We start from the raw sequence: 25,552 nt of genomic DNA, 5'->3' as shown, positions 1-25,552 counted from the left end.
AGCTTACAATCTAGGAGGGAGGGGATAGAGGTACCGGAGGAAGTGGCTGTGGGGAATGGAGTGGTGGGAGGAGTGGAGGAGATCGACTGTTAGGTGAGGGCGGGGTAGGCTTCCCTGAAGAGATGGGTTTTCAGGGTGCGCCTAAAGTTGAGGAGGGTAGGTGACAGTCTGATGGATTGGGGTAGTGAGTTCCAGAGGATGGGGGAAGTCCTGGAGAAGTCCTGCAGTCGGGCGTGGGAGGTGGAGACCAGGGAGCTAGAAAGTAGGAGGTCTTGTGAGGAGCGAAGATTACGGGTTCAGTGGTATTTGGGTATCAGGTCGGTGAGGTAGTTTGGGGCAGCATTATGAATGGCTTTGTATGTCTGTGTTAGTAGTTTGAATTTAATGCGTTGGGCAATGGGGAGGCAGTCGAGGGAATGACAGAGGGGGGTGGCAGAAGCGGAGCGGTTGGTAAGGTGGATAAGTCTGGCCGCTGAGTTCAGGATAGACTGAAGCTGGGATAGTCTGCGATGAGGTAGGCCGGTGAGAAGGGAGTTGCAGTAGTCCAGAGGTGAGATAATAAGGGAGTGAACGAGTAGTTTAGTAAAATATATACAAAGATATTTGACATGAAGTGTAATGCATGCAATAGAAATTCTGAAGGACCCTCTGCACACTGGTATATACCCTTTCAAGCAGACTATGCAATAAATAGGGATATTTAGTTCACACATATTGCAATCCATGCTTAAGCTGGCCAACTGCCTCAAAGTAATCCCTTTATGGCCAGTCCTACTCTGCTCTGCCTACGCAAATGCTACTGTGGACACAATGCTAGCATAGGGGAAAAGACACAATGGGGAGAGCTACAAGGTTCAGGTCTGGCTACTGACCCAACAATACAACAAACAAGAGATACCTGTGCTGAGCACAGGTATCTCTTGTTTGGTGTAATGCATGTAAAATGCATGTGCACATGTTTTTAGTGCGTTTTGTGTACCAAATCCAGTCTCCTTCTCCTACAAGAAAATGCCTAAAGCATAAAAATGCAATTAAAAAATGCATGTAAAGACATGCAAAAACACGCTAAAAAATGCACTGAAAAATGCATCATGCAGCAACACTAGTGTGAACTGGGGCTAGGAGCTGAGAGACAGAACTGCAGAAGAGCAGGAAGGGGTGGAAATAGCGAAGTGGGCAATGCGGCGCAGGGAGATAAGCTTTGTCTACTTTCTGAAAGGAAGCTCTCCCCTTAATAGATGATTTTGGTTGCAGGCAAGAAAATGTCTTGATTCCCTTATGAACACATTTATTGTTGATATGGGAATCCCACCCATGGAGCTATTGTATTCTACCAGTGGGGGGATCTGGGGGGGGGGTGTCATTACTGCTAGCATATTACAGTGATTATTGCTAGTGGCTATAGCAGCCAGCAATTATCACATGAAAAATCTGACAAGTCATACAACAACTGAATTGGGTACAATCAGCCTGCCAATAAATGGTTTGAATCTTGGCCGGTCCCTGCTAAACCAGCCAAAATTCAAACCATCTATGGCCAGCTTTAGCGCATACAGTGCTGATAAGATGGTGTCAGCAATGCTTTAAAACCAAAAAAATACATAGAAGGCATTAAGGGGACCGCTCACTGATTATAGGGAGGTGGCTGGGCATTTGCTCATGTCTGTGTTCCAAGTCTGCATTAAAATGGAATGTAGCGCTACCCCCACAGGAGCCCCTGGTAAACTTGGGTTCTCTGCTCTTGTCCAGCCCAATGTGAGGCCTCACTGACAACGCCTGTATACCTTTCTATAAACCTCAGCAAGAACACAAGAATTAAACTCACAAATCTATAAAAGAATAACAGACTGTATTGGCAGGTTAAGGTCATAAAAGTATCACATAGTATATTGGCAAGTTAAAGTCAACCAACATGAACACAATAATGAATGCACTATTAGCTTCACTGAGTCCCTTACAGGAGCTTCAGATTTTAGCATATACTGTGACCCCAAGAGCATAAACAGTAAACATTGTAAATCAACTATGCCACTTGAGAGCTCTCAAAGGGGCTAGGTTTAGGCCTGAGAGATATAGATTTAAAAATTAACACAAATCTGCCCTCAGGATAAAGTGATCTGAATATAGACTTTGAGGTGAATCGTCTGCTGGCTATATTGGGTCCCTTTGGAGACATTGGCACGCAGGAAAATAAGGGTATGTCCATAGACTGGGTGTTCAGATATTGCACCTGAGAAGTTGGGTTGGCAAGGGAGGGGAATCCTTAGATGCAGATAAGTACATTAGACAGAGGTTAACCCAGTTGCAGCAGTTAAATGTCAGGAGGTGCACAGTTGTTGCAGTAAGATGTTAGGGTGTACACAGTTGCAGAGCTCTGGGGAGCAGAACATTTAGCTGCATTGGGCCTAGCCTAGCAATAGAATGAGCAGGTAACACAACAATGGGTGCAGGGTTTATATCCGCAGCTTTTTACAAGTTAGAACTGCCAGCATTAAAAATTATTCACCTTAACAGTGGCTCTGTGACCCGCTCACCACTCTCTCTGTAATTCTCTCTGGCAGTTGGTTAGATGAATGGGGGGGGCTTGCTTGTAGTTGTCATTGATGGCCTTTTCTTGCAGTTGTCACTGATGGCAGACAAGATGGCAAGTACCTTGATCGTTCACCCCTGCAGTGGTAGCCTGGATCACAGACTGGCATTGCAAATTAGACACCAGAGCAGCTGGTGGCACAGCAGACTCAGCTTGGTCCAACCACCTGGTTCAGGATACAGCATCCTCCAGTGAAATCCAGCACAGCATGGCTCGGCACAGAGCAGCACTCCTTCTCCCATCCTCTCTCTGGTTGGTGCTCTCCTCAACTGCCCCTGCCCTTCCAGGGATTTTTCTTTAATCAGACCCCTCATGGTCTCCCTGGGTATTGTAGTTAATTTTTCAGTGATGGCCATGGCTCAAATCTTCCACACTACATCTCCCAGAGTGTCACAGGCTAAAGTCAGTCAGAAGCTAAATAAAGCACACTTGCTACTGCCATTTTGTGAAAGAAAAGAGTTCTGCAGCCAGTAACTTTACCTTCTGTTACAGGAATTTTAATCAGAAAATTAAGTCTTGATAGATTTCTTCATGTTGGTTCAGTTTGCAGTTATAGCTATGTTTAACATTAAAAAGATGTGACTATACTGTTTAAAATCCAGTAAGGGACTGTCTCACCCTACTCTACACAACCTCAGTTGTCCTGTATTCTCGACACTGTGCCAGTAATCAGTGTGTCACTAGAGCATGATCACTGTTAGGAATTCCCCCTTTCCTGGAATCCTTATATTCTTATTTCTTATATGCCGCACGGCGTCTGGGTGTGGCACGGGCTCGATCGATCGGGCAATCAAAGTAACCAAGCAGACAGGTAGGATACAGGAAGATTGCAAAGTTTATTACGTACATTACAGTTTATAAAGGCAAAAACCACAAACCCAAATTATCCAATAGTAAGACAGAACCCCAAAAGTATCCAATAGTAAAATAAGACCTAACTTATCCAATAGCAATGCGTACCTGTTATTTTTCTACCTAAACACCAGATAATGTTCACCTTAACTTACACTGTTAAACTGTTAACCTCAGTCAGTACATCCTGCCATTTTGGCTGTGTTCCCAGACTTCTTATCTGAACATTTATCTATGTGCTACAATGTTTTTGCAGACACCTGCAGTCTAGGCGTTCTTTCCTGTTACTCTGCGGTTGTATGTGTGATATACAGACACATATTAAAACTTTCCATAGCTCAAACATAATGCTGATAAGTCTTACAACGTTTACCTAAGACATAATAATTTCATCAACTTAAAACATCACTCTAACTCTTATCACAATGCAAGCATAATGAATACAAAATGGTATACCTGAAGCATTAGCCCTAGCTCATTTTTCCCCACAATCCCCCCTTTGAGCATATTGAACCTTTGTTCAACATGATCACTCAGAATACCACACCTCCTCTCTGGATTGTCCAAACAAAGCAAGTCTGGAGCCGCCTGTCGGAGAGGTGGAGTCTGGGCTCTTGTGCTTAACTGCCAGTTTCATAGTCTTACCCACCCCCCATATAGCAAATTTTATCATACAGTACATAGAGATAAGAAACACTATAATCATTTTCCCCACAATCACCTGACAGCCTAAATATTTACTGCTGCTGAGAGGGGAGAAAGCAACTGGAATGACACAGACTGCGCTGAGAAAGAGCAGATTAGGGAGAGAGAAAAGAAAAGCAGAAGAGGTGACAGGACACATTCTGTTACACAGTAAAGTTAAACTTACAAGGATTTTGTTTGCTTTCGGCTGACAGTACTGTGAACTTCAGCACTATAAAGCTTTGTCAGCCTTCCTCTCTAGGTGAGCCAAGACATACAATCAAGGCTGGAAACACACACATTGTATTACAAAAAGTGACATATTATTTTTGAGACCAAAGGGAAGCAGGGGAGTTTATAATAAGGAAGTGACTGCTCTGGGCTTCAGTAAGATGGAGGCCTGCAGCATGAAGAAACAGGAGCAATACAGTATTCTGACTGATAAGTAAAGCTTTGCTGATCTTCTTGTAGCCATCACCTTTTTTGTTTAAAGAAATGATTTTATTTCTCAGACCTTGTGACATTTCTCTTCCATGTGGTGCCATTACTGACAGCATGAAATGGGAAGTGTTTTCTTTGTTAAGTAAAGCCCTTTTATAATCATCTGTCTGCTGGACATCTGTTTAATAAATAATTAGACCCACCTGTAGTTGAATTCTTGTTATTTAAGACTTTCATGGGGGTGTATTCATTTTTGCAACATAGTCTTGAATTAGTTTGTTAGGAAAAATATTTTTTGTGTGTGCAAATTAACAAATCTTGTTTGCAATCAATGGCTTGCATTTGTGGGAATATTTTGTAGTATAGTGTCCCCACACAAAATGTTGATTCTGAAAGGAAAGTAAAGGTTTGCTAGCAAATCTGTTTGGGTGTACTCATTTATGCTGAACACTGTAGTCTACAAACAATGGTATATACAATGGATTTTTTTATTTATTTATACTAGTAATGGCGTTCATCAGCAACCTTTAGTGGGACTGTGATAGTGCAGCGGACAATCTGACACTAACGGACACTTTGTGGGAACTTACTAACTGACACTGACATCACCAGTGACACTAATACAGTGAGGAGAGCTAATAATATACACTGTCACTTTATAATGACACTAGTTCGGAAGGGGTTAACATTTAGTGGCAATCAAAGGGTTAACTATGTGCCTTACAATGTTTACTTTGTGTACTGTGTGCAGTTTTTACTAAGCAATGTTCAGGTTTTTACTCTCTGTTTTGCAGGGGGATAAATGGCACATCGTTGCTGTCTGTAGAGATCCCTTTGTTGTTTACCAACACAGAGCTCTTTTCTGTCATTTGCTCCACCCATCAGCGGGTCCGGGCCATAAATCATTGACTGGGACCCGCTGATCAACTTGTGTTGTGGTAAATAACAGCACAGCTGGGGCGGTGGGTGCACGCACCCCTTACCCGGAACTGCCAGATCATGGACATGTATGTGATCTTGTGCAGGAGAGCCTCTGGCCCACAGTGTATCTGCATGGGCCAGTCGGCAAGTGGTAAATGTGGTATTCCCCCCTGAAAACAAAAATTGTATATATTACAGCTTATCAAATCTCAAATGTGGTGGCTGCATTTGTTTTCTTTTTTTTCACTACCTTTTTACCTTTCTTTTCACCTGGAGATCCGACCAGTAATACAATTCCTGTCTGGAGACATGTTTGAACAGCACCATTGTAAATCTAGGGAGAAGGTAGTGTTAAATGCACTAGCAGATTTAGATGGATTTGACTAAAAAATTAAAGCTGAATTCCAGATAACACTTTTCAAGCAGTTACAGCAGTTGTTTTTTTCCATTTGGGGATAAAAGTTTTAAATAAATGAGTAAAAGTAAGCACCCCTTTCAGTATTAGGTAGTTTTTCTCAACCCTCTAATAGACACTTTGCTGGACAGCTTGGTCTTTTTAAGAAAGTTAAAAAAAAGACTTACTGGTCCTGATCACCATGTTAAAATAAAGGAAAAAAAGGCCTTAAAAAAAACTATTGCAGCCGCCACACCCAAAAATTGGTAAGCTGCAATATAATCAATTTTTGTTTTGGGGTTTAATAGCACTTTAACTTTTTACATATTCTTAACAAACAGTAAGCACGGTATAAAACAAGCTCTCACTAACCTCTCTAGCAGCTTGCAAGATGAAGTAATTAAACCTCAAGGATACTCAAAGATCTATACAAATTCTGTAAAGTTGGATTTCAGTTGGTTTCTAACAGCTTAGAAACATATTTGCTGTTTACAGGCAAGACAAGATCTACTCCTAGAAAGAAACTTAAGATTTCAGTGTGAACTTAAAAAAATTAATTTCTTCACAATGCCTATAGATGCATTGATGAATGAGGGCTTGCATTAAAGTGCCTTTACGTTTATATATAAAATATATAAACACTTGAACACTACATGATCTAGGCCAGCAATGGGCAAACTACTGCCCGCAGGCCGTATACGGCCCGGCGGACCTTTTAATCCGGCCCGCGGAGCTAGGCTCCTCTCACAGTCCTCCCTGAAGGCCGGTGTAGCATGAAAATCTGTCTCCTATGAGGATCTGTCCCCCTCGACGTATCTGCGCATGTGCCGGAGATCGCCGATCGGCTGCTAATGCCTGAAACTGGCACATGCGCAGATACGTCGAGGGGGACAGATCCTCATAGGAGACAGATTTTCATGCTACACCGGAACGGCGAGAGGAACGCGCGGAGCAAAGGTAAGTGAATTGACACAGGGGGGACTTGGGGACTTAATATGGGGGATGAATTACTATAGGGGGGATGAATTACTATGGGGGATGAATTACTATAGGGGGGATGAATTACTATATGGGGGATGAATTACTATGGGGGATGAATTACTATATGGGGGATGAATTACTATGGGGGATGAACTACTATATGGGGGATGAATTACTATATGGGGGATGAATTACTATATGGGGGATGAATTACTATGGGGGATGAATTACTATATGGGGGATGAATTACTATGGGGGATGAATTACTATGGGGGATGAATTACTATATGGGGGATGAATTACTATATGGGGGATGAATTACTATGGGGGATGAATTACTATATGGGGGGTGAATTACTATGGGGGATGAATTACTATATGGGGGATGAATTACTATAGGGGGGATGAATTACTATATGGGGGATGAATTACTATGGGGGATGTATTACTATGGGGGATGAATTACTATATGGGGGATGAATTACTATGGGGGAAGAATTACTATATGGAGGATTAATTACTATGCTTACTATGGGGGAATATTACTATACTTACTATGGATGACACATACACATCATTCATCTACTCTTGGTCCGGCCCCCGGGTCCAATATATGAACCCATTGCGGCCCTCAAGTCAAAAAGTTTGCCCACCCCTGATCTAGGCACATGTTGTCTTTAAGTAGCCATGCATGGCTTAAAGACAGGTTATATGTGACAGTTCCCTTTAAAGGTACATTAGAATCATAAAGGAAAAAAATACCATACTAAGATTATAATTTGAATTCTGCTATGTCTTCAGGCCTTGGCATCTCCAGTTATGCTGCTGAACCTGAAAAGGCTGCTGAGAATATAGATAATTGTATGAAGAAAATAATAGATGTAATACCACATAATCAGCAAAACAGCACTCCAGCATATTTGGGAGCCACTGCTGGAATGAGGCTTCTCAGGTGAGTGATTCATTAGATTTAAAGAGATGACATTCCATAAATGACACCGCAGTAATATCAAACATGCCAATTCACAGTTTCAATACATTTGTTTTTACATTCATAGTATATCAACATAAAATACTAGCTCTTACTTTTTGTTTATGGCTGCCATTGCAAATCAATCTTTCTAGTTTCTTTTTGTCTCTTGTAAACCACTTAGGTTAAAAAATGAAAGCGCTGCCCAAGGAGTCCTTACCAGTATTGAGAACTACTTTCAAACCCAACCTTTTGATTTTAGAGGAGCTCACATCATAACGGGTCAGGAGGAAGGCGTGTATGGATGGATCACAGTCAACTACTTATTGGGAAATTTCTTGGAGGTGTGCGAAAAGAAAGTGCATGCTTTCTATACCTTGATGTTTAACATCACATTAGCTTATTTTAGTATACAAATGTAACAAATGTAAAAATTTTAATAATGCAATAAAGCCTGAGTGAAATCAAAATCAAAAACACAAAAATCAGACAGTCAGTAGGATCTGTCCCTTGTGCTGATTTCTCTTCTGTAAGTTAAACTCCTCCTCCATCAATATTGCCACCACCACCTTGTTAGAAATCAGTAGCAGAGATGGCCAGATCTGCACGACTACACTCAGGAAACTGGGACCAGACTGTGTATGCTTAAAATTAGATTTATTTACAGTGAAACAAAAGCCACCCAAACACTTGGCAAATAGCAAATTAGAAATTATAAGTGACAATGACAGAATATCTGATACATAACTAACAAACAGTAGCCTAACAATTAACTATATACAATATATACAAAATGAGGGACACAGAAAAGTCAGGGAAAACTGGAGGTGCAGGGAGCAGATGGAAAAGGGAACAGAAACTGGGATCAGGAACAACTGAGAGCAGGTACAAAGCAGCAGGATACAGTTTACAGTGTACAGGGCAGGAGCAAGGACAGGATAATGGATAGTGGTATCTAGCAGCAAGCAAAGTTCAAAACATTGGGGTGAGAGTCACTAGTAAAGGAAAAGCGAAATACCCTCCCAGCAGCCATCACCAGATGGAGACTGATTATAGGGATCTGCTGGCTGCTGGGAGACACCTGCTGGTGGACATCAGAACTACAACCTCCCACTCTGGGAATCACAGTGCCACAAGCAGGCATTCCAGGTCTTGACACACCATCTGACAGCGTGGCAGGGGTTAATAGAACTGTAAGAGCTCTCACAGACTCTTATCAAGGGTGCCCAACTATACCCACACTTTTCACCCAGATCTGTCATTCATAGAAACCAGTACTACAGCTTCTATGCTTGAAAAGTGATCTCTAAATAGGACAAGTTGATGGTTGAAAGGACCTCCCCACTCCATTTATAGACTGCTTTTTATTCCTAGAAGCTTTATCACCAACTTCTATCAATGGAAGAGCTGGATGGAAAAGGTGGGCATAGTTGGAAACTTTTGATGAGAACCTGTGCCTGCCCCTGCAGTTCTATTAGCCCCCACAGTATAGGAAGATTACAGCAGTGTGGGAGGGGGGCATTGATGGAGGAAGATTTCACCTAACAGAAAAGGCATCATCACAAGGAGCAAAAGCTACTGACTGATTTTTTTGTGTTTTTTTTATTTCAACTGTACTTAAGCTTTAATGGTGTGCAGGGTATTTCATTTGTAAACAGATGTTACATTTAGGCACATGTAAATGCAAAAATGAATATAAAAACATATTTAGTACATCTCCACAATGTATACACATTTCTCCATGCTTTATTCCTTTAACTGCTTGCTATCTGCCGTATAGCAGAAATACTACTACAGGGCGGCTCGGGTATATATATATATGTGTGTGTATGTGATTTTGAAGTTCTGGGTAGGGAACGTGCATGATCTACACGCGCGCCCTAACCGAGCCGCCATTCGCGGTTTCAGCTGTCAGTCACCGGGTCCTGGCTGGTAATTACTCGCCGGAACCTTGTGATCAACGAGTATTACTTACAGGGGGGAGAAAACTGTATGTAAACAATACCGTTCTCTCCGCTGTCAGCTCCTGCACACTGCTTTGTATGGCTCTGCATAGCAGAGCCATACAGAGCAGTGTGCTTACAGTGAAGCACACACAGCACATAATGTGAAACAGTACACAATTAACCCTTTGATTTCCCCAGATGTTAACCCCTTCCTGCCCAGTGCCATTAGTACAGTGTCAGTGCTTTTTAGTATCACTGATGACTGTATTGGAGTTACTGGTGATGTCAGTGACAAAAAGTCAGTTCCCCCCAGTGTCAGAATGCCAGCCACAGTCCCGCTATAAGTCGCTGATTGCCGCCATTACTAGTTTAAAAAAAAAAATTTCCAGTATACATACCACCATTTGTAAATGCTATAACTTTCACGTAAACCAATTAATTTACACAAATTGGGATTTTTTTTAGCAAGACATGTAGCAGAATACATTTTGGCGTAAATTTATGATGAAATTAGATTTTTTTATTTTTTTTACTGGACATGTTTAATAGCAAAAAGTAAAAAATATTGGATTTTTTTTCAAAATTGTCAGTCACTTTTTTTTTAATAGTGCAAAAAATAAAAACTGCACAGGTGATCAAAAACCACCGAAAGAAAGCTATATTTGTTGAAAAAAAAGATGTGAATTTAATTTGGGTGCAGCGATGCATGACCACGCAATTGTCAGTTAAAGTAACGCAGCGTTGTATCGCAAAAACAATGGCCTGGTCAGGAAGGGGAGTAAATCCTCTGGAGGGCAAGTTATATGCTGCAAGTACAGAAAATAACTGTTGATATGGCAGAAATATTGTGTGCTCCTATCTTTCTGTTCTGGCCAACAACACAGTGGGGGTTATTTACTAAAACCTGAGAGTTCAAAATCTGGTGTAGCTTTACACAGAAACCAATCAGTTTCAAGGTTTTATTGTCAAAGCTTAATTGAACAAGCTAACGTTAGAAGCTGATTGGCTACCATGCACAGCTGCACTAGGTTCTGAGTGCACCAGTTTTAGTCTCCCCCCAGTGTCTGTTAAGATCTGAAATCCTACAAAACACATGGTGTCAGCCCTGCCTATTTAATTTCTAATGAATTACAAAGGGCACAGACCTCTCATCACCTTCTCCCTTCCCTCATCTCCTCAACACATTTTTGTGCACTGAAAGTTATTATATCACAAAATTTCTGGCTGAACCAACAAGTATTTTTATACTTATAGAACAGATATAACACAATGCTTTCAATTAAATATTTAGCAGACCAAAAGGAAGAAAATAAGAAAAGTTAATTGTTAGGGGTTATATACACTTTAAATGGTACAGTAGATAATGCATAGACATTATATTGCCAAAAGTATCGGGACACCCCTCCAAATCATTGGATTCAGGTGTTCCAATCAACTCCATGGCCATAAGTGTATATAATCAAGCACCTAGGCATGCAGACTGCTTCTACAAACATTTGTGAAAGAATGGGTCGCTCTCACAAGCTCAATGAATTCAGGCATGGTACCATGATATGTTGCCACCTGTGCAAAGTGGTAGGTAACGTAAAATGACTGAGTGGGGTCAGCACATGCTGAAGCGCACTGTGAGCAGAAGTCGCCAAGTGTCTGCACAGTCAATAGCTAAAGACCTCCAAATGTCGTGTGGCCTTCAGAGTAGCACAACAGTTTGTAGAGAGCTTCATGGAATGGGTTTCCATGGCCGAGCAGCTGCATCCAAGCCTTACATCACCAAGTGAAATGTAAAGCGTTGCATGCAGTGGTGTAAAGCACGCTGCAACTGGACTCTAGAGCACTGGAGATGTGTTCTCTGGAGTGACAAATCATGCTTCTCTGTCTGGCAATCCGATGGACATGTCTGGGTTTGGCATTGGCCAGAATAGTACTTGCCTGACTGCATTGTGCCAAGTTTAAAGTTTGGTGAAGGGGGGATTGTGGTGTGCAGTTATTCTTCAGGGATTGGGCTTGGCCCCTTAATTCCAGTGAAGGGAACTCTTAAGGCGTCAGCATACAAAACATTTTGGACAATTTCATGCTCCCAACTTTGTGGGAACAGTTTGGGGATGGCCTCTTCCTGTTGCAACATGACTGCGCACCAGTGCACAAAGCAAGGTCCATAAAGACATGGATGAGTTTGTTGTGGAGGAACTTGACTGGCCTGCCTAGAGTCCTGACCTCAACCTGAAAGAACACCCTTGGGTGAATTAGAGCAGAGACTGTGAGCCAGGCCTTCTAGTCTGACATCAGTGCCTGACCTGACAAATGTGCTTCTTGAAGAATGGTCAAACATTCCCATAGACACACTCCTAAACCTTGTGGACAGCCTTCCATGAAGAGTTGAAGCTGTTATAGCTGCAAAGGGTGGGCCAACTCAATATTGAACCATAGGGACTAAGACTGGGATGCCATTAAAGTTCATATGCGTGTAAAGGCAGGCGTCCCAATACTTTTGGCAATATAGTGTATTTTAGAAAAGCATTATAGATGCACACTGATATAACTGTCATGTGGTTAAAACAATAACAAAAATCTAACAGGCTATCATCTTCCTTGCTCCACTTCATAAGCTCCCTACATCATTCTTGATTTTACAAACAGGGCAGTATGACAAAAGAACCAGTAACATCATCATTCCAATTGTAATAGCTTTCATGGGGCAGGACAAAGAAGCAATATAAAAAAAACAACATGAATGAAGAGACAGACACTGAAATAGGTTTAATGGGCTATAATGGCACAGTGTTTATTTCAAGGGTAACCCAAAGTTAAATAAACTTTAAATAACCTAATATAATAGGTCTAGTCTTAAAGGCAAAGACCAACCATAAATCATTTTTCAGATGACAATATCACATGGTCCATCCAGAACTAGACTGAAAGACTAACCCCTACTGAAAAACACTGTGACAAAAGGAAAATATTGAAAAGGGAGGGAAGGTGGGAGCTGCAGACTGTTGTTCCACACTGATGCTCTCTTTCCTTAGGCGGCTGCTGGAGTGGAAAAATGGCACTATTTATGTGCTGAGCACCACACCAGCCAAAAAACATCCAATGGGACAAGGAAAGGGGAGGGGAAACAGCATGCAGAGCACCCTTTGTGCTGTTCCTGGAGCCTTGCTGAATGCTAGGGGCGCTATCATTTTTTAAAGATGTCATTCTCTGCAGCCACATCTGCTGTACCACTATAGCCAGCAAACTTGCATTATGCATTTGTATAAAGCCAAAAACTATAGCTAACTATGCATTGTCTTTATCATTTCTGTACAATCTGCTTTGTACTTTCTGATCAACTTTGTAGTGTTAGAGTCTACCTAAACAATCTATTTAATTTGTATCCAGTCAATCAGGTGCTTGCTTCAGATAGTTGTTTGTAAATCTAAAAGCGATTGCACCATCAGATTGTAATATGTGTGGCCAGCATTAGGATGAATGAACTTCCTAAAATTCACCTTGGCAATGCTAGGAGGTAGAGCCACCTGCATCCTAGCAATCAAGGACACTAGGCTGCTGGGGCTGCTTGCATCCTAGCAACCAAGGACGCTAGGCAGTTGTGGCTTTCTGTGTCCTAGCAACCAAGGACTCTAGGTGGCTAAAGCTACCTGTGTCCTAGCAATCTTGGAGGGTTGCCACCTGCATCCTAGGATAAGGAGATGAAGCAGCAGGAGTCGCCTATTTTCTAGCAACCAGTAGGTCACATTTGCACTGTACACATGTAAACTTTCTCATAAATGTTACATGTAATATAACCCCGAAAAATCTGCGCTCAGAAAGAAAAAGAATGTTGATACTTAAACAAATAGCATCTGGACACTATACCCTGATACCAGGCATTCCAAATATTGTGTAAAACAAACAGTGCAGTAGTGCTCAACCTATGAAAACCAAACTGATACTAAACAGAAAAATCCCACTCATGAGGGTTATATAATGAGTGAAAATAAATAATTAGACAGTGTTTAAAAGTCTGTAATGAAGATCAGATCAGTCCCACAAATCAGGAAACTTCCAAAATAGCCAGTGTGATACCACCCACTCGCATGCAAGGCTTACCGGAAGGATTGTGACCTCCTACTAAGAGTGGTCAATCAAAGCTCTTTAATATGATATTGGTAACATCATGGATATAGAATGGTCCTCCAAAAACAGTCCGAAAGAGAAACAGAGAATCATTTAAACCGTCACCTAAATATTGGCTCCAGACCCTTCAATACGAATCAATAAAGTTGGAAATTGCAGTAGAATACATGCAATAGAGAAATATTCCACATAGTGTAAAAAGGCCACTATTGAGAAAAATTATTAGATAAAGTTGCATATTTTCAGTATCAGTTTGGTTTTTCATAGGTTGAGAGCTGCACTGTTTGTTGTACACAATAAATGTTATATGCAGACTGTGTGCAGACAAGATTTTATTTAGGATCATACTGCCAGCAAAATCCTGCACATTTGTGCGTGAACCCTTAAAAGTCTTAGAAAACAAAAAGTTTGTTTTCTCCATATCAGTCAGAAACCATGGAGCCCCTCACTATGTGTATGTGTTGACTAGGGATGGGTTCGATGTTCGAGTCAAGCGTAAGTTTGACGTGAACATTAGCCATTCGTGTGTTCGCCGAACAAACGAATGGTAAGGACGTTTCATCGGGATACTCACCTGCCACTCCCCACATTGCACTGCACTCTCACAGTGCATTGTGATTGGCCAAAGCAATGCACCTGGCCACAGTGGTTTGGCCAACCACATCACAATTGGACAGAGCTAGCAGTGGGATCATCGCTAGCTCCGCACAATTGTATACACCTGACTGGCAAATATCAGATTGCAGAGAGTGCTCAGTGGGTGCGGCCAGGTTTGCGGGTGTTGGTTTTTTTATTTCAGGGAGTCGGTGTTGTTGTGACAATAGATTACAGTGATGGAACCATTTTTTTTTAAAATAAAGGACTTGTCAACAACTGGTTTGTTTTTTGTTTAATAAAGGAATTTTTCGGAAGTCTGGCGTCTTTACTCAATTTAACCCTTTAGTGAATTTGTAGAGGTACAAGTACCCCTTACTCATTCACAAGAGGGGGCAGCATCAGGGTGCCCCTATATTTAAATGGTTACCCTGATGCTAATGAGCTCACCAAGCCCGCAGACCCCCCAACCACAGGGCCAGGGTTGTGGGGAAGAGGCCCTTGTCCCCGACATGGGGACACCATCTCCATGCCAAGGGCACGGGGATTGGTAAGCCAAGGGGGGGGCGCTCATTCGTCCCCCCCTTTCCGGTGATCAAGGATCTTGTAGGAATTTAGGGGGAACCCCACGCTTTTTACTCTCCATTTTATGGGGGTAGGGTTCCCCTCAAAGGTCCTACCAGACCTATAAGGCCTGGTATGGCTTTTAGGGGGAACCCTACACACTTTTTCCCCTCATTTTTGGGAGGTTGGGTTCCCTATTAAAGTCCTACTAGGCCTAAAGGGCCTTATATGGCTTTTAGGGGTAACTCCCCACCCACTTAAAAAAAAAATACTGTGGGGTCCCTTCTAACCTTCTCACCAGACCTAATGGGTCTGGTATTAATGGGGGGGGGGGGGGGTGACCCTGCACTGTTTTTTTTTTATAAAAATTAAATTTTTAAAAAAATGTCAGTCCTGCTGCAGCAGGTTCTATACATTGTACAGCTGTGCAACTTTGCAGGTAGGTTAAGTTGACCCCCCAGGCATGATATTTAAAGGATTTTTTTTTTGTGAAAAATGACTGCCCCTCTAAAAACTGTACTTTTTTTTAACTGAATTTTGTTTTTCACTGATTCATGTTTCTTTAGAGCAGTACCCCCCATACCCCTTTTATGGCCAATAATTTACATGTAAGCCTTCAAAATGGGTACTTTTGAATTTACAAGTTCATGGTCAAACATTCATTAGGTTTGAATGTTCGACTGTGAACCAAACATGGAGGTGTCCTGCCCATCACTAGTGTTAAATGCCTCAAACTTCTAAAGTAAGCTAGCTATACATATCCATAACACAAAAGCTTTCATTCAAAAACATTTCCTCCAATTACATTGTACATCAAATACTTCATCTTATCACAGATAAAGGCAATTTTAGCTCTGAAAACAAATACAAATTAAGTCTGTCCACATACTGCATGTCCCTAAGGCTAAGATCACACTAGCCCATGCTCTGAAAAGTGATCCGCAGTGGTTACCATGTTGAGCAACATACCTAAGCTGATTTAATGATTTCCTGCTCATATAAAAAAATAAAAGTAGAATGTGCATATAATCATTGTATTCTCTCTCTTTAGAAAAACATTTGGAGTACGTGGGTACATCCTGATGGTGCGGAGACAACAGGAGCATTGGATTTAGGTGGTGCTTCAACGCAGATATCTTTTATTCCAGAGAAGACTGAACAGAACCCAAACAACACAGTGGAAGTGACTCTGTATGGATATAAATACAATGTATACACTCATAGCTTTCAGTGCTATGGCAGAGATGAATCTGAAAAGCGTCTGCTGGCATCACTTGCTCAGGTATTAGGACATGTACATAGACATATGTTCTGCCAGAGAAAAAACTGTGCAAAGTCCTCCTAATGTTCTAAGGCGAAAGAGGAGGACACCTTTAGCTCAAAATATGCAGGCAAAGGACACACTCCTGCTATGTCCCCAGTTATGCAGACCATGAAGGATCAAAAGTGACTGGTTAGATTGGTTAGACCCTCAACCAAAGTTTTTTCACAACTTTTTTTTCCTTTATGTGATATTTCAAAATAAATGGAATAATTTGGAGAATGGATGGAAGGTTTAGTGCGGCTTAACACTTGACCGTCAAATTGTATCTTTTTATAGAGGCCAGATATTAGAAAGAGGGACAGTTGTGTCAAATAAGGGACAGTTGGGAGCTATGGATTCATTGGCCACTTATAGGGCTAGTTCACAACAAAATGTGGTGCCAGAAAGGTGCGTTCCATGTGCATTTCTTGCACTGTATTCAAAACACACTGCCCTTGAAAATTGCTGCAGGTGTCAATACGTTATTAATGGAAAATCCAAATGCAGATCACAAATGCAGTTAGTTTATGGGCACCAGATCTCATGGCACCACAGTAACATGCAATTTGGTGTAGTGCATTTTTCAAAAGTAGTGCATGCACTACTTTTTGTGCGATTCAGTGCAATTTCAGTCCATTCATATGAATGGGCTGAAAATGGCACTGCAGGGGAATGCACAGGAATCGCACAGGAATGGGTAACACGTTCCTGTGCAATTCTGGGGTGAATCATGCAATCAAACTTGGGCTTAGGGAAACAGCTTTATTGTAAAAGACAGGGAGATAAAGACCAAATTGTATAAACCCCAGGCTGGAACTGGCTTCATGGAAATATTTTTAGAAATTTAAAGCAGGTCAGTATAATAAGTTACAGTATAGATCCATAATAGTAGAATCCCCCAAAGTGAAAGATAAGGAAATCATCTAATTCCCACACCAAAAAAATCATAGGCTTTTTGGCATACATACTCTGGACTGGATATTAAATTATTTGATTTGCAGTGATATGTGCATTGAGAAAGGAAAGACAGTAGTTAACCACTCTGAAGCTACTAACTTCCTTATTTGTATTAAAAGTGAAGTGTTCACAAATGTTTTGTAAGATCAGTTCCTGAACCGATCTGTCTGTGCCAAAAATAAGTCAGCTATTTAAACAGCCTTCTAAATCTGAGAAGTGGCAACCATTCTATGGTACAACGCAAAGAGGATCCAATCAGTGGATTTTCCATTTTTCTTGGAAATCCCTTTAATGTGTGTTATTTTCATTTTCTTTTCTAGTTGCATAATTTGTAAGGAACTGTAAATATGTTTTCCAGTATCTCATTTTAGATATCTTGACAATGAAACCATAAGTATATTTTATATATGTTTTTACTAATGTTTTGTTTCTTGTTCAGGGAATACGTGGGCAAGCCTATGTTAATAACCCATGCTATCCTCGCAACTACAAAGTGAATTTAACAATGAATCACATATTCGGAAGTCTGTGTTCAGCCAAATACCGGCCAGCCAATTACAACCCGGATCAGTTTGTTCGTTTTAAGGGGACAGGAGACCCAGGCCAGTGCCTACACAGGGTGTCCACTTTATTTAACTTCGCTGCATGTCATGGGGAACAAGACTGTTCTTTTGATGGCATTTACCAACCCAATGTAAAAGGAAAATTTTCGGTAAGAAGCATAATTATTACTGTGATATCACATATCACATTACTTTAAAACTCCTGGTAGTGTTTCTTTAGCAAGATATGAAAATGTGCATCATTTTAATACAAACATAATATCCTGCTACAGTTAAGAAGTTTTTACTATTTGTTGTGTACTTGGAATTTGAAGAGCTATGAGGATATATCATCCTCCTAGATAGGCTGCTAGGGTGTCAACTCCTTTGTGGGCGGGGAGAGTCAAATGGGCAGCATGAATATTTATTGCGCTTCAGCAAATCCTTGGGGAAGTGGGCCCAGTAGTTGGTTAAGGAGAACATAAATACTCTGGAGTCTGGAGCAGCCATATTCTTGTCTTGCTAGAGAAGTTCCACAGCCTCAGGGGCTGCTGCCTCTCTGAGGAAGTTCCACTGGAGCTTAGTTAGTGTTCATCGAGGACACAGCTGTGGCAGAGCTGGAGGGCATATTCCTAAGTATCTTTGGAGCTAGTAAAAGGACTTCACCTAAGGATCAAGCTCACTGAAGGGTGCCCAGTGGAAGATGGAAAGGGTGCAGCTATCCTGTGGCATTGTGAGCACCAACCTCTTCCTCACTGAAGAGTGTCCGGTGGAAGCTGGGAACTGCGCAGTTGTCCTGTAACTTAGAGATGGAAACTTGGAAGTGTTCAGCTGTCCTGGGACATCGTGAGTACTGACTTAAACTCAAGATATTGGGGACTGTGTGCTGTTTGACTTTTAGGGCGATAGTTCTTAATATGACCGCTGTTACAGGATCTCCATTCTGGCTATTCTCCCTGGTCCCTGGCCTAAAGACTGTTCAAAGAAGCCTTGCCTAGTGAAGTGTGTCCTCCTGCTACGATTCAGGGTTCCTGAACTATCCTATACCACCCTAACCCCTCTCCTGTTTAAAGTTCTTCAAGCAATAAATTACAAAAAGACAAGCCCTATTGATTGAAGCCTTAAATTCATGGACAGTTGCTTGGGTAATTGGCGGCCTCTGCACTGTTTGGGGAAGAACCAATTATTACTAATGGCTCCTACAGAGGTAGCACTAAAAGAAAGATGGTAAAAGTTGGAAGCAGATTGTAGACAAAGTAGACACTAGTGCTCTTATTTGTATCTCTGTGTGGCTCATTTGAACTGATTGTATTTTAGTGGGGAAAATCTCTGTAAGGGCCAATGTCAACAGACTTTGATGGAAAAATGCAGTGTGCTTATGAATTCAGTTTAAGATACTTCTGAGATTGTTCAGATTTCATTGCAGGTGCAATTTACCTGCAGATGACCTACATTTGACCCGCTTCTGATGATTTTGCAATATCCTAGTCTTTTATGGGGAGAGAAGTGGTTTTGGCATGGACAAAAGCTCATCAACACTAGCCATAAGAGCATGTGTAAACCAGCTTTTCTTTCATGTCAGATGCAAGTCTAGGAAATGCAAAAACTGCTTGAAGCACATCAACGCTGGTTAGAAGAAGGTCAACTACAGGTCAAATGCACATGTCAAAAATTCTAAATGATCTCAGAAGCCTCTCAGACTGATGTCAAACCAATGGCATTGACACAAGCCCAAAGTATGTCAACTCAGGCCTTAAACCTGTCCTTAAGTATTATTAAAAGAATATTGTCGCACCTTTGTGTCTGTATACCCAATCCAAAAATCAAACAATAAAAGAATAAACAATTAACACCCGCAGTATGCCAGGCTATGTGGGTTGACAGTTGCCCTTAAAAAGTGGAAAACACTTGGCTATACAAACTGGTGCCTGTCTTTTGGGCACCTATACATGTGAGTTGATAGTCGATTGTTCCTTTTTTCATGAAAAACCTTAATAAATACTACACTCAGAATACTTTATTAATTTAATTTATTTGAGCTGTGTGGAGCATTACCTTCATTGTAAGGAGAGCCAGGTGCATAAAACCCTGTTATTACTGCTACGTTTTGGAATCTTGTGAATGTTCTACTGGGGCAACACATAAGATATGGTAATAACCGGGATGGATATCGCAGGAAAGCCTGCTGCTGGTCTTCTATTTCCAATATAGCAAATGTGCTGCTTGACCACCTTAATTGGGGTCAATTACCTTTTGTGAGTGCGAAATTCACTCATTTCGTCTGCACATGGTGAAATAGTACACCTTTTTGGTTCACAGCAACATACTTCTATGGGACTGTCACTATATACATCATGATTGTTTTGTTATCACTTATATAAATGTAGGATGTATGTTATTGGCTAGATGCCATAGGAATGATGTAATATCACATCTGATTTGTTAACAGCATACGTTATAAGATGTAGAGATGGTTTGCTTTTGGATTTTTAATTTTGTTGCACGGTTGGTTTAGCGCTTACCTATTCACGTTTCTTAAACCTGTCCTTTCCTCTATCAAGCACACAAGGATGAAACCTATGGAAACAAGACAGTGATAGTAGGGTAGCAATTGACTGTTTTAAAGGCCATGAAGCAAAACATTTTTTTAACAATAAAAGTCTCTTATATGAACCATTTTCTGTGTGTTCCAATATCCACATTGGCATTAACAAGCATACTGGCAAGCACTGCAGTGATGTCAGCTGTAATAAAGAGAATTATGATGCCATGGCTCAAGATTAATGGAAGCTATTAAGTGAATGGAAATGAGTGCTATTTATGGAGAAAAATATAATCTTTTAAACAAAATAAGGAAACAGAAATTAAAAGGATATACGGAGAAAATATTTTCTGGATTTGATTGCGTCCTTTACTATGTTCCTACACCGAGGATTAGGGATGAGTGCATCTGCAGGTTGGTTCATGAGGGTTTCATTGAAATTCTCAAATCCTGAACCTAGAAGCAAATCATATTAATGTCCAGGGGAGGCAAATGTTATCAGTAAGCTTTGGCCATGTTTAGGGGTAATAGGCAAAACACTGCAAATAAAAACGACATGGGAAGTTGGGCATTGCCATCGAGGACATGTACCAATGCAAAAACAAATAATTTAAAAATACAGAATATTGGAGAAGAGGTCTTTTCATGCAGCTTTGGAGGCAATGTAAAAAATACACAAATAATTTAAATAACATGCTCGGGGGATACCTTAAAGCTGTGTAATGTGTCAAGTGTAATTTTCACAGACAGTCATAGTGACCTTGAGGTTGATTTTGCTGCCAATGCACATTGGAGTTGAGAATGTGTCCCTCTCCTCCTTCCTGTTCCAGGCCATATGACTCTCAAAATGGGGGGGGGGGGGCAGTAATGTTGCAAGGGGGAGTAGTAAAATGCCCTCCCTTTCAAAGTGCCCTTGTCCCAGTGCTGAGGGACAAGGGCCTCTTCCCCATCTTTGGTGACCCAGAAATAAGGGTGGAGAAATCAATGGGGGGGGGGTTTGATGGGATGTCTGATTAACCGCAAACGGAGTAAGGGACATGAGGTTTATTGAATACAGGACCACCGTCCTTTCTCCAAACTGTGCAGCTCAGTGACAATACAATCAGATTTAAATCTATTTGTAGTGGCCAGGCAGAGAAGGACGGATTTCATATAAACTCCACTAAATGAACCAGCTTAAGCAGATCAAGCTGAATAAACAAAACTACCAATAGAATCATAAATCGTGCTTAGCCAAAATTTACACAGCTTGTCAATGAGTCCAACTGTGAATAGCTAATTGGGTGCCATAAAACCCATTAGCAGGATGTCTTTAATACAGGGATCATAAAATGCCTGTCTGGTATGTGATTCCACAATACATGTCTGTTACACTGGGATTAGTTTAATACCATTTCCATAATTAAGGCTATGACTGCACAAAGTTAGTAACAAATGTTTTAATGTATAAGAAAATACCAGTCAGTTTAAGACCAAATATGACCATGCTATAATATACAGGAGGCTAAGTGGTGACACTAAGGGGTTTATTTACTAAAGCTGGAGAGTCCAAAATCAGACTCCCTTCTGCATAGAAACCAATCAGCTTCCAGGTTTCATTGCCAAAGCTTCATTGAACAAGCTGAGGTTAGAAGCTGATTGGTTTCTATGCAGAAGAGAGTCTGATTTTGGACTCTGCAGCTTTAGTAAATAAACCCCTAAATGTCCTAAAAGATATGTACATCCAACTTATATCGTGTTTAGTCTCTTTCAAATGGTAATTTCATTCTATTCAAATATAGATGGGCTGTTGGATTGTAAAATCACATCATCTAGAAAAATTGAGATAGATAGAAAAGTGCCAATAAAAAAGGGTCCACTGAAGTATATTGAAACTACAAGAATTAAGTGCAGAGGATACCACAGTGTAAAACTAGCCAGCAGCAGGACAATGTTAATAAAGAATAACTGGTATATGTTTAACTTTTATTTTAATAATGGGGATAGGGGAGTGTACTAAATGTGAGTAATTTATTGTGATGTGGTTTAGGTACACATAACTCTTGTGCCTATTTATTTTTCTGTCATATTATGCAGTGGCCTGCTACAAACAAAAGACAGCTCTAAGAATAGCCTGATGAGCAACAAGTGAATGCTTCTTTGAGCACCTCGGGGGAACCTTGTAGCAAAACAAACAAAACACCAGTAATTTAACCTAAAAAAAGGCCCTATCAAACATACAATAAAAACCAACATATTAATGTGAATGGGAGAATTTATACTATACGCTTTTTTAAAACTCTATTTATTTTACAGGCTTTTTCTGGATTTTATTATACGGCAAATGCTTTAAATCTGACCGGACATTTCTCATTAGAGGAATTCAACTCAAGTATGTCATCTTTCTGTTCTCAAGATTGGAGCAAGGTCTGTATTTTTCTCTTGGATCATAGAATGATCTGACTAATGGTGTTGTGTCGTAAATGACAGAAATTTGGTTTTATAGCTTTGTGTATTGCCATAGGGGTTGATTTACTGAAGGACTAGTGTTCCCTAGTGTTTTCTAATTGGAAGAAGTGTTGGGGTGGTGAAGTCACGCTCTTAGCCTTGTCCAGTCAGAGAATGCTTTGCATTTCTTGAGAACATACAAAGAAGTCTCTGAATTGAGCCTGTGCTGCAATGATTTCCTGTGTTCACAATGCAGCAGGGCAGCTGCGTGGCACATGACCCAGAAGTTAGTGAAGATCACTGTAGAAGCAGTATCTACTACAGGGACTTCCAGCTTCCAGGGGGACCGAACAGGTATCGTAATTTCATATTTACATTAGTCCAAGCTGGACCAATGTAACTATGTAAAAATATCCATATCTAGAATTCTTCTGTAAAGAAATGTGAATTATAGCAATTTGAGTTGCTCAGAAGATGCCGATAATGAATAAAATTTATTTTTTGCAGCTTCCACAACTGCTTCTAAAGTTTGATGAAAAATATGCAAGGTCCTACTGCTTTTCAGCTAAGTATATTTACTATCTACTGGTTCACGGTTATAAATTTGACAGCGAGTCTTGGCCACAGATTCAGTTTCAGAAAGAGGTAAGGTTACAGATTACTTTATACTGAAATTGCTTAAAGCTGAAGTATGGAAAAACATGATTTTTTCTATTTGCATATTAAAAATGTGTTAGCTTTAATGTGTGCCTCATCTCTGGATGCTGCAACATTTGCTACATATCTTACTTTTACTTTGGCAGCATCTGTCCAGGCCAAACATCCAGCGATGAGACGTAAAGCCCCAGCTGCATCACACTTAGTGCTCTGATCACTGTGGACTGCTTGCTCAGCACTTGCTCGGTTAATGTAAGGCTTCTGTGATTTGAGGAGGGGAAATCATGATGTTCATCTGCCCTTCCTCCAATCACAGATGCCTTACTTCTTTTCCGATGTTTTGTGGATATTTTAGCATGCATTAAAAAGCAACCACATACCACACTGATTTTTTTTGTTTTTTGTTTTTTTGCTTTTTTTTAAGTGGGCAAGGCTATATGTCTCACTACGTCTTTATGAGACAGCTGTTGGAACTTTTGACAGGGTTGACTTGCAAGGGGTTATAATCCTTTCTTTCATTAATCAAAATGAAAAATAAAATGTCTTTAGTTCTACTTTAAACCATAAACTATCATTTTAATTTTTTTTTTTAAATAATACATCTTTTTTTTAACAGGTTGGGAACAGCAGCATTGCCTGGTCCTTGGGTTACATGCTGAGCCTCACCAATATGATCCCTGCAGAGAGACCCTTGATTCTTCTCCCTTTAAGGCCTTCAGTCTTTGCTGGACTTCTCTTCCTGTTTGCAGCAATATCTTTACTTTGTCTGATATTTCTTGTGGTACTGTTATTTCGGGCATGCTGAGGATATTAACAATGAATTCCCCAAGGACAATAAAAATGGGAGTTTGCTTAGTTATTACACATGGACACTTTGACAATCATTTGTCCTGGAAAGATGTTCAGTATTCATAGTCATGTTATCAATGTGCTGTGCCAAAAGATAGCATGTTATGGTTAGGTTTCATTGTATGGACGCACCTCAGGGATTGTTTTATGGACAATAACCGAGACTTAGGAACCTTTGTGTATGATGACTAAAACTCCATGAAAAGGCTCAATTTTATTTATGAAAACTAAGTTATGTGGTTGTCTGTCTAAAAGAGAATAAGGTCAGATGATCAATTTTAATATACTGTAATGTGCATAATTATACTGTATATGGCTGAGAGACGTTTTATGTGACTGACATTACAGATCAAATGTAATAAAGCATATTCTTTTTTTTTCTCTTTCCGAAAACAAAGATTATGTTTTGTGACATATTTAACTTGTTACTGCCATCTTCTGTCTAAACATTTTTTAAGAGAAATGGAAAGTGAAAACAATGAATATGTAAAACAGTATGGTGGTTAGGCTTATTTGCCGGGTATGAGTTTTTACTAGTTTTTTTCTTAGAAACGTCTAATGGCTTTGAGACTGGTTACACGTTATTCTCCCAATTTCCGTATGATTTTATATCCCTTCAAAATAGGATTATGCTCTTCGGATATCTCTTTAAAGGAGATTTCAAGGCTAAAAAGAAACAAATAATCTATAAAGTGCACCATCTGTGTAACAACACAGAGGAATTATTTAAATTGCGCATTTAGCACTTTTTCTTGGGAATTCTTTTTGAAGTCACATGGTTGCTTCTTCTGTCCTTTCTGGGTTTCACAACAGGGATTTTGGGTCAGGAGTATTGGCGCTGCTACATCACTAGATACCACCATTTTCTGTTCTCCGTGACTTGGAGCCACTGTTGTCTATAAAGAGGGGCAATCAGTAATGAGTAGCAGCAATGTTGACTATGATGATGCTGCAGATGGAGTGTCCACCCTCTTCATTCCTGTGATAGTTTGTTGGAGGAAGAAGCTGCATTCTCTCTTCCTGCAACACTTTTTCTGAGTGTCTCCTTATGTTGCTTCTCCCTCTCCCAATCTGAACTCTGCTGTACAGAGACTGTAAAAGGTTGATGATACCAAGTCAAACGCATGTACTTACACTGCTTGCATTAAAAAACATACATCTAATAATGGATTTAATACAAATGCAGAGCTACAAAATTTTGTGTCTTTTATATTTGACTATT

General features: G+C 40.5%; 1 protein-coding gene across 2 annotated transcripts in view; it reads left to right on the top strand.

The window, feature by feature from the left end:
* ENTPD3 (ectonucleoside triphosphate diphosphohydrolase 3) overlaps nucleotides 1-24,727 on the top strand; it is a 73,095-nt gene extending 48,368 nt beyond the window's left edge. For both annotated transcript variants that reach the window (XM_089652065.1, XM_089652064.1), the window contains 7 exons: nucleotides 7,665-7,815; nucleotides 8,018-8,177; nucleotides 16,105-16,335; nucleotides 17,753-18,025; nucleotides 22,693-22,803; nucleotides 23,332-23,469; nucleotides 24,098-24,727. In XM_089652065.1, the coding sequence (XP_089508191.1) occupies nucleotides 7,665-7,815; nucleotides 8,018-8,177; nucleotides 16,105-16,335; nucleotides 17,753-18,025; nucleotides 22,693-22,803; nucleotides 23,332-23,469; nucleotides 24,098-24,286 (1,253 nt within the window). In that variant the 3' untranslated portion in view covers nucleotides 24,287-24,727. The remainder of the gene's footprint in view (nucleotides 1-7,664; nucleotides 7,816-8,017; nucleotides 8,178-16,104; nucleotides 16,336-17,752; nucleotides 18,026-22,692; nucleotides 22,804-23,331; nucleotides 23,470-24,097) is intronic.
* The last annotated feature ends 825 nt before the right edge of the window (nucleotides 24,728-25,552 follow it).

This window comes from Staurois parvus, unplaced genomic scaffold (genome assembly GCF_062004578.1).
Source record: "Staurois parvus isolate SC_StPar_1 unplaced genomic scaffold, SC_StPar_1.0 ptg000670l, whole genome shotgun sequence".
NCBI lineage: Eukaryota > Metazoa > Chordata > Amphibia > Anura > Ranidae > Staurois > Staurois parvus.
This window is presented reverse-complemented; position numbering and strand designations above follow the sequence as displayed.